The sequence below is a fragment of the Drosophila gunungcola genome (genome assembly GCF_025200985.1).
Source record: "Drosophila gunungcola strain Sukarami chromosome 2R unlocalized genomic scaffold, Dgunungcola_SK_2 000027F, whole genome shotgun sequence".
In the NCBI taxonomy this organism is placed as follows: Eukaryota; Metazoa; Arthropoda; class Insecta; order Diptera; family Drosophilidae; genus Drosophila; species Drosophila gunungcola.
In genome coordinates this window covers 1-16557 of record NW_026453175.1, presented here as the reverse complement: position 1 = coordinate 16557, position 16557 = coordinate 1, and the positions used below count along the sequence as shown (strand labels likewise).

At 39.8% G+C, this 16557-nt stretch overlaps 2 protein-coding genes across 2 annotated transcripts; one reads left to right on the top strand and one right to left on the bottom strand.

Annotated features, from left to right (window-relative positions):
• The first annotated feature begins 341 nt into the window (after positions 1-341).
• LOC128256672 (uncharacterized) lies at positions 342-2466 on the top strand. Its single transcript, XM_052987185.1, has 3 exons — positions 342-700; positions 768-1362; positions 1825-2466. Exons 1-3 carry the CDS (start codon positions 488-490, stop codon positions 2055-2057), a joined length of 1041 nt encoding a protein of 346 aa, XP_052843145.1. The 5' UTR covers positions 342-487; the 3' UTR covers positions 2058-2466.
• A 13096-nt stretch (positions 2467-15562) lies between these two features.
• On the bottom strand, positions 15563-16252 carry LOC128256733 (uncharacterized; the record flags this gene model as incomplete). Its single annotated transcript, XM_052987267.1, has 1 exon — positions 15563-16252. A coding segment is annotated over one exon (510 nt), but the record flags the coding sequence as incomplete, so codon positions are not given.
• Between the last annotated feature and the right edge of the window lie 305 nt (positions 16253-16557).

The following is a 16557-nucleotide window of genomic DNA, read 5'->3' as shown; positions in this document are numbered from 1 at the left end:
ATATCAGGTTGTATAAAGTCTAAGCCGAAAATTAATTAAATTTCTTACAATTTTTATTCACTTTATTGGTATGAGAAATAAACAAAACTAATTTATTCACTTGGTAACCATATGTCTAACCAGGCTTGTCATATGCCGGACAAACCTTTTTTTTTTGCCAAAAAAGAATTTTTAGAAATATGTTTATCAGAAATATATGAAATTACCATATTGTTTTAAGTTAATTAAAAACAGCTATTTTTAATGTCGATTTTTTTTCGAGCTAGAACTATCGTCTGGCGTTTCCCGCCACATGCGCAGTGCGCACCACTGATATGCCGAATACAACCCTGCGTCGCCAGCAACTTACATGCGCCAGAAAATCCCTAACGCGTGCAATTGTTTGTGAACACTTCGCATCTTTTTGTGGCGTCGATTTGCATTTTAACGCTTTTGCGGCAGATTTTATCAAGAAAACCATAACTTCAGGACTCAGCGAGGACAGCGGATGACCGGCAAGATGGATCGCCGTAAGAAGCGCACCTCCTCGGAGCAATACCAGATGTACATCGACATGATGGAGAGCGACCCCATTTTCGCGACCGGACGAGTGCCGCGCGATTACGACCTGAACTATCTGACCAAAAAGTGGAAGGAGCTCTCCGACCGGCTAAACAAGTGCAGTTCCGGACCTACGCTCACGCCGGAGGAGTGGCGCAAGGTGAGGAGGTCACTCGACACCCCATGACCCCTTACTCTAATCTCTCTTATCCCTTTCCCCGATACAGCGCCTAAACGACTGGAAGAACACCACGCGCTGCAAGTACAGACGCAGCCTGCTGTCCACGGAGAAGGACATCTCGATGACCTCCGTGGAGACCCGAGCGCTGGATCTCTTCGGCAAAGTGCCCAGCACCACCGGCGAAACACTGCTGAACATGAAGTCCGAAAAGGACGAGCACGACGACGACATGGAGGAACTGGGCCAGCGCACTTCGGCGGCATTTCAAAAGGAACTGCAGGCCGCCGTGGAGGAGGCCATCAACGAGGAGGTGGACGAGGAGGAGATGGTGGAGGAGCATGTCGACCACGAGGACATGATGGAGGAGAATCTGGCCGAGGCCGGCATCACGGCGTCCACCACGGCGGTCAACACAGGCGGCGGGACCTACCGCACCATCGTCGTGGACAACACATCCTTCGAGCAAGTGGAGGACGACCACCATACGGTGCAGCCTCACGCCGTGGAGTTCGTCACATCCCGTAGGCCGGCTGCCGCAGTCATCAATCCGGGTACGGCCTCATCCGGCAACAAGCTGATCAATGGCGAGCTGCCCGTTAAGCGGATGCGGACACAGCCCAGGGAGCAAATCATCTACGAAGGTACCTATTCCAATTCGATTAAGGGAAAGGCTTGACTTTCTTGTGACAGAATCTTGTCTGGTTGGTTTTTAGACTGTTTGTCTTTCTATATCCCAATATAGAACTTCAAATATTTTCAATAGAGCATTTAAATTATCAATTCCCTTAACTTATACCAAAAAGCTTTATTCTTTATTGTTTTTGTTATGAAGCACACAACATGATATATTTAATTATTATTGCATTTGATTTGATTACATTTAAACCGCGAACAGACAAATGTGCTAAATGTTCCAAGATGGACATGATTTTTCACATAACATAATTTATTTTCAAACATATAAGGGTCAATTATTACTAAATATGTTATTTATCTCAACTTTACTCATAGATTTTACGTCCTGAAAAATGTGTTTAGATAGCGAATAACTCCTTTGCCCATTCGAGTTATAACAATTTTTGAATGTTTTTCTAACATTTCAGTTAAAAATGCGCCGCGATGCATTTCCAACATGCAGGCAGTGCCGCCGCTGCACAGTACAAAACTAGACCGGGAGCCCAGTTCGCTTGGCGCCGCATTGAGCAGCAGCGATGCCCTACAGATTGCGAACCAGCTAAAGCGGCTGGCCGACATCCAGTACGAGTCACTGCAGTTCGAGATTGCGCGCTTTAAGTTCAACAACCCAGGCTTTCAGTACGACCCGCCGTCCTTATAGTGCCCCAAGCAGCAGGTCGAGATCAGCCGGTCTAAGCAATCAGCAGAAACTTCAGCACCAGCAGAAGCCACAGCGAAAGGATCAGCATTAGCGAAAGCAGTAGATCGAGTCAAGCCAGCTCGAATTGTATAGATCTTACTCATGCTCGTCAGCATTCGATCGTTCTCTAGCTCTCCCATCCTGCGCTCCGCCGGAAACACAAAATCGTAACTTATAGTAGCCAGATTAGTTTAAAATTGACATAGATTTCTGTTTTGTAAACATTATTTTTCAATTTTCAAGAAACTTCAATTACGATATCCATACGAATAAGCCTAATATTGTAATATCTAAAGAAATAAAATTGGACAAGTAATTTTAACGTGTTGTATGTAAATGTAAAGAATAAAGTTTACCAATGATAAATGTGCTCAGCACCGACGTGCTCCACCTTTTGCCTGTTGTTGCAGTTTTGGGTTTATTTATGACGCCGGGCCAGAACCAAGCCAACACGAAAAGTCCATTAATCAAAGGTTGGGTGATGGCGTCGACAACGCATATATGCATTGTGCCTGGATTGTGGCTTGGGTCATTTTAACCTGACCGCCAACTAGTGGGCGCACTTTGTAACTGTCAGGAGCGCCTGGAGGCTGCGATGCGAAAGAAATCACTTGTAGCTGTTATAGTGTACCGCTGCTGATGCAACAAGTGCCGATCCAAAGTCCTATGCTGCTCCTCCTCCGCCGTTCGGATAACTGCAATGGGCAATGGATCATTTGCAGGCCGTGCGCTGCGAATCATAAATTACCGACGACCAGGGAGCGGGGGATGGGGACAGACCTCCGCCATGGGACGACGCATGGCGTTCCGTTAGGAATCGTTGCCATCTCGATGATAACTGCACAACACGTCGTATGCTTAATCTGTTCCCCTTGCAAAACTGCACTCGAAATATAATTGTTCAAGAAATTAAACTTTTTTAAGGGGAAGCAAAGGTAATTTTGTAAAAAAAAAATATAAGTTTAAACTAAACAAATTATTTTTTTAAGAATAAATACAGTTCAAAAATAAATCTTACTTTAAAAAAAAATTGTGTTCCCTAAACAATGTGTCATACAGAAGTCTCAAACTAACTAACTAACTGATGAAATGATGATATTAAATATACAAATATGTATGGTTTTGTTTTTGTGAACAGAACCCACAAGTTATCAAAGTCGCAAATAAATAATATTAAATTTCTGTTTATTCTTTATATAGGATCGACAAATATATATTTATTTTTCAGTTTGTTAAGCCCAATATCGAACATTTGGGATGAGCATTTGCTGATCATTGCGTTTTTTTAATGTTTCCCTTCCCAATACGCTGTCGCCTGTGTGGGTGCCGCTCGCTCTTTGATGAAAAGCCCGCTGGCTAAGCTGATTAACCTACACACACACTTCGGCGGGAAATGAGTGTCTGGGACCCAGATGTCTTCTTCTCACATGGCCATGAAATGGAGGCTCCACCTGGGACTGGGTCCAAGTTTGAGAAACTGAGCCGAACCTGGTGGGTCGTTGCACATAGTGCATGCCCAGTCCATTAAACAGTTCGTGTTGCACTCGTTTCGCGTTGCGATCCATGGGTATATGAGTCCATGGACTTGGGATTGGGCATGGGTTCAGGGTCTGGGCTTGGGTTTTGGTTTGGGTTTGGGCTTGGGATTGGGCTTTGGCCAGGGCACACATGACAGCCAGCGTGCAGAATTGACCCCATGGGCGGGTGCTATAAAAATTCAGCAAAATAAGCTGCGCCAAATAAATCCCGAAAAGAATATGGTATGCTGAGATTCGCATATAAAATACCCTTCAATCTAGGTAAAAGTAAATTTGTTTCATAAATAATTAGTTGGAAGCAATTAAATAACATTCCGATCAATATAATGATTAATGTACATTGTACATGTAGTATAATAAAACGTTTGAAAGTAGGTAAAATTAAATATTTTTAATTGGGGTAACATTAATAACTATTACTGTATGTTTACAGAAGAATTCGAAATTTCATTATACGAAATTGTATATAACTTTCGAACAGTTTAAATGCTAATGAGCCTTACCTCATAGAAACACTTCCAATTTAAGACAAAGTAGATTTACAAACTCAACCGTACCCTTATCAAGGATACAGCAAACCCATTCGGGAGTTCTAAATCTCATCGCCGTGCTGTCCCATGTATATTGATGAATGAATCCGCTCCGTCATGTATTTTGAATGTCTAACTCGAACCAGGCAAAACCACTCCAAAGCTCCTCTATCCATCCTGAATTTGAAATTTTTTTCCAGAATAAGGGCAGGAAATTAAGTGACCCAAAGTGGGGTGCTTTAAAAAGAGATCCAAAAACACGCAAGGGAAAATTTCAGCTAGCGTGGATTATGGATGTGATTCACTAAATAAAAACAGCAGACTTTTCCAGGAACAAGGCAGCATGGTTATAAAAATATATATTTTTAAAACAAAACTTACAAAAACCCCTGCAGTCATTTAAATAACTCTTCGTGATTAGTAAGATGTTCAGTTCAGGGAACTCTTTTTTATAATGAGAAAAATGTTAAGTATCAAATTTTAGATAATAATGTAATAAATTTCAAAAATAATAATTTTTAAAATTGTATATTAAATAAAAAAAAGCAAACACAAATTTTTTAAATTGAGAACTTAAATCTGTTTAAATTTGAAGAAACTTGTAAGAGCCGATTTCTGATGAATATAGCGTTAAAAAATAAAATAAAAAAAAATAAAATAAAAAACAACTAAGCCAATAATGTTTGTTTTACTTATTGGCGACACTTTATTTATCACACTGTGTATATATGTTAAGAAAAGCTATTAGTTACCAGCCAAGTGCATGGTCAAGGCACATACGCTGGGAACCGCCAACTAGCAACTTGCAACTGCCAACTTGCAACCTTTCAACCATTATTCTGGCGCAAAAGTGCAAAGCGTTTTTATGCCGGCGATTATTACGCTTGATCCTAAAGCACCGAAGGGTCAATTGATGTTTGTGATGACGCTGAATTGTGTTGATGTTGCTTGTCGTACCCACAGCAACGGCAACAGCAACAGCAACAGCATCAGCAACAGCCTGCATCATGCAACAGCATTGTGCGGCTTGCCCGCAATTTGCCTTGGAATTTTAAGCATAGGCGAATATTCCCCATTTTTATTTTATACTTTTTAGATTTTTCGCCTTGTGGTTGCTATTGCTGCTGCCGAAAATTGCATTTCTTGGCTGGCAGCGATGAAGCGTCAGCAGCAATATTCGTTTGCGCTCAAGCCACTTGATATATCACTAGTCGCCGATAATGCCCCGCAGCCAAATTAGGCCATCATCAAAGCCGGCTTTTGATATAGAAATTATTTATAGGCCATGGAGAAAAACTGAAGGCGGTTGGCAATCGGCAATCGTAAATCTAAAGATCCTTTTCTTAAAAGCTTAATTCCGAACAATTATTATGGACCAGCTGGATCTCCTCCTCATATCAAATTTGATGGGTCCCGGCCATGTTGCTGCTGTCCAGCGTGTAATTATATTAGCATGATCTATGCCATTACGCGCACACACATCGATATGCGGCAATTAGTGCTACGTCCGTACAAGTACAACTATCGACTAAACAATATGGCCAGCGGGCGTTTATAGCCAACGACAGGCCATTATTGACGCCACTCGATGGACTGGCCATCATCGATTGCTGTGGCGGTGGCTCCATGTTGCAGCAGCATCAGCAGCAGCAGCAGCATGCAAATTGTCGGCGGCCTAAACGTTTCGCAAAAGGATAAAAGGGGGGCGGGAAAGTTGGCCAAACTAAGCTCGAAAAAATATTAAGCGCTGAAATGGCGCCCTCTCAGCTGAAAGTCATAAACACGCACTAATTGCACCCATGATTTGTTGCACACTGCATTAATGGCGCGCGCAGGACCAACAACACACCAGCAACATCGACTCAAATCGAAGCCTAATTGCCCATAAATGGCAGTTTTCGTTGGCGACATCAAAGCGTAAAGCTTTCAGCAGCAGCAGCCACAAAAAGTCCAAGCTCCCTCTCTGATTTATAAACAAAATTTAACAACCAAACAGCGAGTTAGGGCATTAAAAATGATGTAGTTGCTGCTGTTGGCATGATGTTGCTACTGCTGTCCCTGCAATTAGGCGCCACTCCTGACGGGGTGGTCCGCCATGTCGCCAGTGTGGCGATCGATCGATCGATCGATCCCATCGATATACAAATCGATTGCTTGATCTCTCACTTGCAACAGAAACAGCCGGAGCAGCAACTCCCAGAATACCCAGCAGCACCAGCAACATGAAATGTTGCTCGCGTGGTCAGCGCCAATTACTTAGAGCATATCAATTATATTACGGCAATGCATTGTAAAATAAATGCCCAGAATGATAGCTAGTTGCAGTTGTTGCTGCTGCTGCTGCTGCTGCTGCTGCTGCTGGTTGTAATTGAACTGCGCGTATTGCGAAATTATTATTTTGTGCATTTGCAATTGCAAGTGCCTACTGGCCAGCACTCCCCGTCCAACCTCAAACCTTCCATCCTGCGTGTCTGCTCATATGTTTTCATTACTTTTGCCCATTATGCGTGTACGTGACGCACAATTTGAAATTGCCAGGAGTCGGGAGTTGGAAAAAGGCGGAGGGCTCATAAGCCGGATACCCGCCATCCAAATGCGCACAATGCCAGCCAGCTCTGACTTGCAGCTCCTCCTTTCTAGCCAGGTCCAACCCAGCGTGGATCGTCGTCTGTTTGTGGCTTTTGTTTGCTGTTCAAGTTTACAATTTTAATGCACTGCCACTTGACTGTTGACAGTGGTGCGTTGCTGTTGCTAGTGTTGCTGTTGCTAGTGTTGCTGTTGCCGTTGCCGTTGCTGTTGTTCCTGTTGATGTTGCTGTTGCTAGTGTTGCTGTTGCTGCTGCGGTGCAGAATGTGCCTGTGTGTTGGATTATTGATTTTATGCTGTGTATGTGAAGGTAGTCGATAGTGTTGCTGCCGTGCCGCTTCGGCTGCATTTAGCTCTCGTTTCGAACATGCCCCGAAATGAAATGCATGTTTATGTTTCCGTTTCTGTTGAAGCCATCACATGCTGATTCATGGTGTTATGGGGAGAGCTTTATTATTTTTTTCCAGAACCAAGGTTAGCCAAATATGTGGGCAGAGTGGGAGCTAGGTTGTTGTGGACCAGCATTTTAAGCTGCGAAACCTGATAGCACATATATTTTAAAAGCACTTAAGATTTCTGTGGAAGAAAACATGAATATTTTTGTTTTATTGCAGTCAAGTTAAGGATTAACCTTTGTTTGTTCTTTTTTTTATAGGGAATTTCACTTGACAAGTTTAATTAAATCAAAAATATACTGAATAAACTTTTTTAATTGTTCATATCAATTTTGGTTTAGTTAATATAAATATATAGAAGAATATATAAAATAATATAGAATATATAGAATAAAGCAGGTGAACACCTATTTGTTTTCCCGATTTCAGTCTTTAAAGGCTTATTAAAACGTTTTTAGATATTTGAAAAAGTTCTTAAAATTCTTTATTTTCGACAAAGGCATTAACAAATCAAGCAAGCAAAAAATCTTAAGAACCAAGTTGCACTTTGTGGTGGCTTGCATTTTCAACTTCATCATTAGGCATCTACATCAACAGGCCAAAAATATTTAGGAACGGTCTATACCCGGTAAAATGAAAACTCGACAAGATAATTAAAACACGCACGAAAATACATGAAAAACGTATAATACAAGTAAATAATGTGTTTGGAAGTCCATGTTTAATTAGTTGTTTAACCTATTGATAGCTTAAGCAGGAAATGATTTGTTAAACTTTTAGTTGAATACTTTTTTTTTGTAACCATCTCGATTTTCCATTTCTAAAGAATTTCCGCATGATTTTCTTAGATATTTAATGTATGACTCGGAACAATGATTTCAAATTATCTATTGGTTTTCATAAGTTATTGCCTTTTATTGTTTTCGCACACCTTTTGGTCTCCTAGATCTGGGTGACCCAAACCCCATTAAGGGCACCCATAAGAGGCCAATAATGGATTCCTGGGCTGACATCGTTAGGGTGCAACAATTGCTACAATTGCTGAATATGATTGAAGTACTTTCGAAGGTAACGAGGCAGCAGCGGCGAACATGGCCTCCATATCAAACTGGCATCAAACAATTTCAAATGGATCGAATGAGAAATCGGCAGAGCTGGCCAATTGCTGCTGGGATGTTGCTGTTGCTGTTGCTGTTGCCATTGCGCGGCTGCTGCTGCAGATGTTGCTGCTTTGTATGCATGCAATGAACGTGATCGGTTGCAATTTCAGCGACTCGAGAACAAAGTGGGCAAAACGAGAGGATCGGGAGTCGATTGGAGAAGATCGGCGAGACAATGTTGCAGACGCACAGGAGCAACATCGACGACGTGGCTCCAATGTTGCTGCCACATTTCACTGGTCCCGATGATTGAAATTCTAAGACCAGAGTCGGAATACTGCATCCGAAACTGACTCCCAGACGAAGTCGCAGTCCAAAGTCGTCTCAAGCTGACCTTTTCGCATGAGAATCATCGACGGCAGCTGATGATGGATGCACTGCCAAAGCCGACTTGATCTGGGCCCAAAAGAGCAGCAAAGGAGGAAAGGGGCCTGAGAGCAATGTCAGCCGAAGCTGTCAGTACGTGCAGCTTGTCTTGGGCAATTTAGGTGCGAGGAAAGTTTTTTTCTTCTTCAATAGCTGATTTTTTGCGAGCATTAACTTCATAGTACTACGAAAATTGCTTGCATACTACTTAAATTGCTGGTACGTTTTGCTTTTCAAAAGTAAATAAGCTTAAATTATTTTATCTTGTATTTCTATAGTAATATAGTACTTCTATAGAAGTATATTGAAAATATTTCCAGTAATTGTTTCAGTATTGTTCGTAAATGACAATTTTTCAACCAAACAAGAATTTGTTAACCCTCTAGTTAATTTAAAAAGTTGACTTTTAGATTTAATATTAATTTAATAAATTATGATTTGTTGTCAAGTTACAAATATATTCATATTTTTTCGTATTAGTATTTATTAAAATTAAAGCTATATTTATTTTTTTATATAATAAAACTAAAAAACAAAAAAAAATTTATTATAAAATTAAAAAGGAATATAATCTTTTGAATATGAAACCATTTTTTTAAACTTCTAATAACAATGGATAGTAGAAATAATAGCAAACTGGTCAAACATATTTTATTTGGTTTTAATAGTGGAACAGATACCTATTTTTCTGGCCATGCACGAACAGTGCACTTATTTAAACTAAAAATGTTCCTGTTTGTGTAACAAGGGTCCACTGTACGCACCACGCGACGGATAATTGCGCTCACCCATCGAAGAGGAAAAAAAAGTAAATAAGAAAAGTAAAAAAAAGCCAAGCTGGCAGGGAAACTTCTTTGAGTCGTCAATGCTGTCGTTGTTGTCGTTCCATTCCATCGTGGAATTTTACAGCGGAGCATGGAAATTTGTTCGATGGCTTGTCTTTCATAGTCCCTCTGCCTCGCTCCACCATTTTTGTGTTTGTTTGATTTGGATTTGATTTGATTTCCAGGCAGAGTAGTTCTATCACACAGCCAAAAGTAAAAACACTCCAAGTACGCAAACTTTCTGAAAATACTTAAAATAAATAGAAATAATAGTACAAATTGTAAAGCCTTCCATTCGCTCTAGCCTTTAACTAAATAAAAAACCAAGAGCACAACAATTTTATTTTGTATATCTCTAACATATGTATGAACTTATCTCCGAAAAATCGACCGAAATATGTTATTTGTCGAATTAGATCGTGCTTTTCCCTCAGTGTATACCTTTTACTCCTGCTCACTCTCTCTCTGCCCTCCCCCCTCCCTTTCCCACACCTGTAAGAACTATTCAAATGGTCTCTCACAGTTTCTTGACCTTTCTTCGTGTGACGCAGTCGCAGTCGCAGTCGACGACGTCGTTCGCAATTGTAACTGCACATGCGCGCGCCTTGTTCCTCTGCTTCCGCCACCCCTCGCTCCGTCCCTTTTCCACCGCCCCCAATTGGCCGCTTGGCAATTTTGCAGCTTTGCGCGACTCCCTCTGCCCCCAGTTGTTGTTCTTGCGGGAAATGCGATTGACGGTAATTGGTTGACGTTTGTCTTATTTAAATTTGTTTTCTTTGCGATTTTCTACGTCGCTGCCTCTGCGCTGCTGCTGCTGCTTTTGATGATTCTTCTGCTGCTGATTCTTCTGCAGCTACTCCCGCCAGATTCTCCCATACTTTAATACCCAGTAAAATGTAGATCGAGTAATATACCATAAAAACTAACCTCAAAAAACTAAATACCAACCCGCGAATTCTTTAGTTTTAATGGTTAATCTTTTAATGGTTAAAGATTTTCGTATGCAGTTTTTTATTCTATTTTATCAATTTTGGTTTACCACAAATAATAATATTTAGTTTAATAAAAATCTTTTACAAAGGCATTATGGGATTAAAGATAAAATTTTATAAATTTTTTTTTAATTCTTACAGATATTAACCTCATTTTATTAGAATCAAAAAAAAAACAATTTTTAAGTCCCTTGGACGATGCACCGTTCCGCCTCAAATAACATATATTTTATTATTAGGAAAATATAATATTGTCATTTTTTTTATTTTTATATGTTTGCTTTTTAATTTGTTTTATGTTAAAGCTACCTACTTGTCGAAGGAACCATAAAAAATACTGTTGCACGAAATGTTCCTAAACGCTTCACAAGAAATAGATACCGATAAGAATTGTTGTTTACAGGTAATTTTAAAATCGTTCCCATAACCGAACTTTCAGCTCCATTTCTAGTTTCCTTTATGGACTTTTCTCAAGCTGTTCCATACCCATGCCCTCCTCCTTGTTTTCCGATTCAACTTCGTTCTGTGGCGCGCGGCGTGCAACTTTAATTGAAATGAAATGAGTTTCGTCGATTTGTGTTCTAGGAATTTGTTTTTTGATTGTTTTCTTGTAAATTTGAATGATTATCGAGCCAGTTGCAGCAGTTGTTGCAGTTGCAGTTGCAGCATTTGTTGCAGCAGTTGCGCAATTGCTGCAGACGAGCTGGAAATAAAAAAGAAAACAAAATAAACAAGCCGACGAGCGAAGCGTAATTGCAGATCACATGGATCAAAGACCCTAGGTCTTTATAAATCTACGAGTTGGCTATGTGAGTGCAAGGGAAGTTTGCATTTTTCAGCTCCTCCTCCTCTTTTCTTTACCTACTGCTCCCCGTTTTTCCTGATCGATAGCCAGGTAATTGAGCTGCGAGAACTTTTAATTGTGTGCCTGTGTCGCGGAAGCGTTTTCGAACTGGGCCAGAATTGCCAAAGCAAAAGCCAATTTGTTACCGCTATATCGCCACGTATCGCTTCCATCGCGATAAAGCTGCAGCGCTAAACGCAGCTACTTCCTCAAGTAAATACTGCATATAAATATAACACGGACAAAAAATACTAGGCTACTGAGTTAAGTGGTGTTTCTTTGCCAGTGGAGAACTTTGGTAAAAGGTTAATCAACTAATTTTGTAACATAATAAATGTACATTTTTCTTCCATCGTATTCCAGCTGTCTAGTCACTTCTTTAGAGCGTAGAAAGCCCAGATTTACATTGTTTTTTATTTAATTTTTGTTCAATTTTTGAAATGTTAGCATGAATTATATAATTTTAAAATTATATAATAAAATGCGTTCAATTTTAATCATAATTTTTTTTTAAAGTTTTTTTTAATGCTCCACAATGCCAATGTTCTGTTTAAAAATATTTATAAATTGCAATTTTGTTTGTTGAATTATAAATCTTAAACCATTAAAATACTGATTTTGATTGAACAAAAACGATTAGCTGCATAAATCTGACTGCAAAATAAAATAAATCTTGAAAAATAAGTAAATAACTAATTTAGTATTAAATACTACAAATAGTAAAATGTTTTATTTTTTTCCGAAACATTTTTTTTCCAGTGCAAAAGCATAAGAACCGCGGGAAACCGATGGAACCGACCGAGATTGAAACCGAAACTGATGCGTAGTTTAGGGCGATTTACACACAGTTTAAACAGACATCCCGATACAAATCGCCAGTTCTTCCGAGGGGGTGGAATGAGGGAGGGGAGTGGTGGGGCTGGGCGGGATGGAGCAGCTGCAGGTCCAGTCTTCCTGGTGCCATAACTGTAGCAAATGGCCAAGCAACATGCAGGTCCCCCGGACTTAGTCTCAATCTCGGTTCTTGGTTCCCAACCCGCACCTTAACTTTAACCTACTTCAGGCTCATGTCCCTGTTTTGCTACCCTGCTATGCTAGCTACTATATTTAATATATTTAAAATGTAAATAATTGCGTTTTAAGCTTAATAAAATGTCCGCTAACTTTAAAAAAAAACTTACCTGACCTTCCTTATTTTCAGAAATAAATAATTAAAATTTTTCGAAAAAGAAAATATTTATCCAAGCAAGAAAATCAAATTGTATTAGAAGTTCAATTCTTATTGCTTTGTTTAGAAAGCTGATGAAACACAAAGATGGTCAAAAGCCTGTCAATGCCTAAAATACAAATGTTCTTCGGATATATCCGAAAGGGTATGCAGGGTTAATTCAAGCCAGAACTTGAGCCCAAGCCGCACTCGCAGCTTTAAAGATCTTCGGCGTGGGCGTCTGTGGTGGTTATAAATTGCACATTTGATGAGCAGAGAAACGTTTATGGTTCTCCCTGATCTGCAGGCTCTTCCCAATCCCCCAATCCCCCAATCCCACCGAGTCCCCGGAGTCTCCTCTGCCTTTTAGCGCTTGCATGCAGCTGATTAATTGTGGCAACGTCATAAACGTGATGATATCGCAATGCAAGCGCATTTTTCATGTTATTCAATTCGTTGCCCCCAGCTCCAGCACCAAAGCTCCAGTTCCTGGCCCAGCTGCAGCTCTAGTTTTTGCACAGAGAAAAACCGTTTTAATTTTATTTATCATAATGTAAATATTCCGAATAAAACTAAAATAAAATCTACTTTTGTGTGACCCTAACAATTAATAATATTCATAATGAAAAAGATATTTTAATAGTAAAAGTGAAACTGATTTCTCAAATTATAACAGTACAAATTAAGCATTACAATTAAGCAAGGTTTGGCATTGCAGTAAAGTGGGACTTACAATCCATTTTATTTATAGTATATGTTTATTAGATTTGCAATCATCTTAGATTCGATCTGAAAAATTAATTTATATTCGTTTTGTTTTAAATATTGAAAATTGAATAATTTTCTCCGTGTACGTACAATGTATTTGCATAGCGCATTTATGCGGCATTACGAAAGACTAAAGCAACGAACTCGCGTGGCAGCCTTTCGATATTGCAACTAATTACCAGCATTAACGCAATTTCGTCTTCATAAACACTCGGTTCCGCATTGCTCCCTCACTCCTGATCACCCCTGATCACCCAAAACCCCCAGCAATTGAGATTTAATTCGATTCTTTGCCCAAACGCGGACAGGTGTCTATGGGGCAGGTGTTTCGGCTCATTGTCTGCGGCCAGGAAGCATTTGGCATGCGTTCATTTATTTAAACTGATTTTTTTTTTCGCTCTGCGTTTTCCTTTTGTTTTTTGAAAAACTGCGCAATTTTCATTGATTTTGGTCAGAGCTGGATTGTTGCTTTTGCTGTTATTGGCACCTTTTACGGCTTAGTTAGCAGTGTATTTAGACATGTGAGATCACTTCGAATATTATGGGTGCTCCGTGTCGGGAATGTATAATTTCTAGTGAGCCTCTCTTGGGATATAGAAAATGGTTTTACTTAAATAAAATAATCTAAATTTCAGTCACAGTCTTCCTGGGCTTCTAACATGTAGGTTTAATACAGTAAATTGTTACTCAGTGGCTATATTTATATTGGAAAAGCATTGTTGAATATTACGCTTTATATATTTTATATGCAGCAGAAGTGGCTAAATGAGTCAAAACTCTAGAACGCATCCATCTCTATTAACACATAGTAAATTAAACAAGTGTAATATATATTTTTAGGGTGATTTCTTATTTATGTGATAACTTATAAGGCTGACAAATAAATTCTTCTAACTTTTTAATTATATTACTTCATGGGATTGAGTAAGTGCCTTTGAATTCCCTAAATAGTTAACAATAAGTAATTATACTTATTTTTACCTTTATAAGCCGCTGAAACATTATAACCCACAATAAGTAAGCTATTGAAATTCCATCTCCTCCGTTTGAAGCCCCCTAATTTTTCACCTGCTTACGGACAATCGCTTATGGTCAGATCAGGTTATTATTGAGTCGATTTCCAGGCCGTTAAGCTTTCATTGGATAGTTTAGCCGCCCACACTTTGGAATCAAGACAACTTTCAACGCTCGAGATTGTTTTGCATATACATTTATTTTTCTGAGACATTTATTTAGACACAAATACAAGTTATATTTTAGTTTTACATATATGTGTGTATATATACTCCCTATTTATAGGCCATATAAGCTGGATAATACAACTAAAATGTACAGACTAAACGACTAAGACAATGCGATTGCGATCGCGAGCAGATTATGGGAAAGTGGGTATTCGGGGGTTTCGAGGGGCGTTGTGGGAAGTATCTGGCTCCGAGCAAACTAATTACTAAACAAGAGTTGTTCGATTATGGTTTAATTGCATTCAATCAACAGTTTGCACAACATTTAAATTATGAGGAGGAAATTCATTGCATTAATTTATAAATTCATTTTAGCTAGCTGTAAGTGTTGCATAACATTCTCTAAATGATTGATATATGGTTGCTTGATAATATTGACTTACTATTAGTTACATTCGCCTTTTCGCTATCCTGTTAAAAACAGTACGCTTTAAATATATAAGAATCTCGTTTGTAGACAACTAATTTTTGTCGATATTAGAGTTTGTTTTGTGAATTTTTCTGAATAGCGTAAATGGCTTTCGTCTAATTTGAAAATGGTTCGCAATAATTATTAAATTAAACATAAAATTAAAATCACAATTTTATAGACTTGATGTGTGGTGTACGTGTGTGTTGCATTGTGTATGTGGGGGATTGTGTGATTGTGTGATTCTGTGTGTGCTGGCAGCCTTTCGTTTTCGGGGGTTCCATCCGGTCGAAATATTCTCATCAAATACTTCATTGGAATCTGGTTTTAAAGCATAATTCTGGGCGTAGCAGGGAAAGGCACAATTCAATGTTAATTAAAATTGCTGCTGCAGGCTAAATGGTGAAAGCTGCAACGTGGAGGGGGAAGAACCATTAGTTGGCCGTTTGAAATGTTTGTTTAGTTTGTTGCACGAATTTAATAAGCGCAAAAAAAAAAAAGAAAAAAAAAACAATCAAAACGCAGCACGATTTGCATGGCTATTCAACTCACCTGCAGGAACACACACAGCGTGCCAAAAGTTGTAGTTGCTCTTCTTTTGTTGTGTTTTATTTTACTTTTTCTGTTTCTGTTTCTGTTTTGTGGGGGTCGATGGCAGCTAGAAACGAGTTGGCAACGAATCATCATCAACATCATCATCAACATCATCATCAACATCATCATAATCATCATCATCGTGCTGCTTCTTCCTCGTCGTCATCCTGGAGATACATCCATGCCACCATTCTACAGATACAGCGTCGCCTGCTGCCGCTGATCGAAGTGATGGATGTAGAGCTTCTTCTTCGACTTCTCCTTGGACGGACGCAGATCCCAGACCAGGTTGGACAGACTTCTGGGCCGGGACAGGCGGCGCGTCTTCTTCTCGGGCAGCTTGTTCGAGTCGCCCGAAGTCCGGCCTCCGCTGCGGGACGAGTCCAGTGTGCCCTCCCGCGGATTGTGGTGGTTGTTGCTGCTGGAGCTCCGGCTGTGGGGCAGTGGCAATGGCAGGGGATGCGGGCTGGACAGGTAGCCGTGCACGTTGAGGATGCTGCCGCACTTGAGCACCACATCCGGCGGAGTGCCCGGCGTGGCCGGTGCTCCCGACGCAGTTGCTCCTGGTCCCGGTCCACCGCCGGCTACTGATGACTTGCCGTGGGCTGAGATCGTCGGCGGCGTCACGGAGGAGCAGTTGTTATTGTCCGGCGTTAGCTGCAGGCTGCTGAGACTCTTGTACCTAAGGGTGATAAAAAGCCAAGGGAGTTATATATATGTCTGAGCCTGTACTTCACTATTTAATAACATTTTACTGCTGATCAATTTAAGGTAACATTTTAAAAATTAAGTTTTCATTGCACAAATAGGCAAAATATAACTTTTAAACACACTTTTAATTATTAAGTAAGATGCATTAAAATATAATAAAGAAAAAATTATTTGAGGCGATAGTGTTTATTGCTTTTTCTCTTACATTAACGAGTACGAAATTTTCACTAAGCATTATCAGCTTTTTTTTTTAAGTATTGTAGTTAATTAAAAACAAATCTGTTACGCATTTCAAT

Coding starts and splice junctions, on each gene's coding strand:
- LOC128256672 (XM_052987185.1), top strand. CDS start 488: ATGACCGGCAAGATGGATCGCCGTAAGAAGCGCACCTCCTCGGAGCAA. Junction 701..767: donor CGCCGGAGGAGTGGCGCAAG/GTGAGGAGGTCA, acceptor TCCCCGATACAG/CGCCTAAACGACTGGAAGAA. Junction 1,363..1,824: donor GGAGCAAATCATCTACGAAG/GTACCTATTCCA, acceptor CTAACATTTCAG/TTAAAAATGCGCCGCGATGC.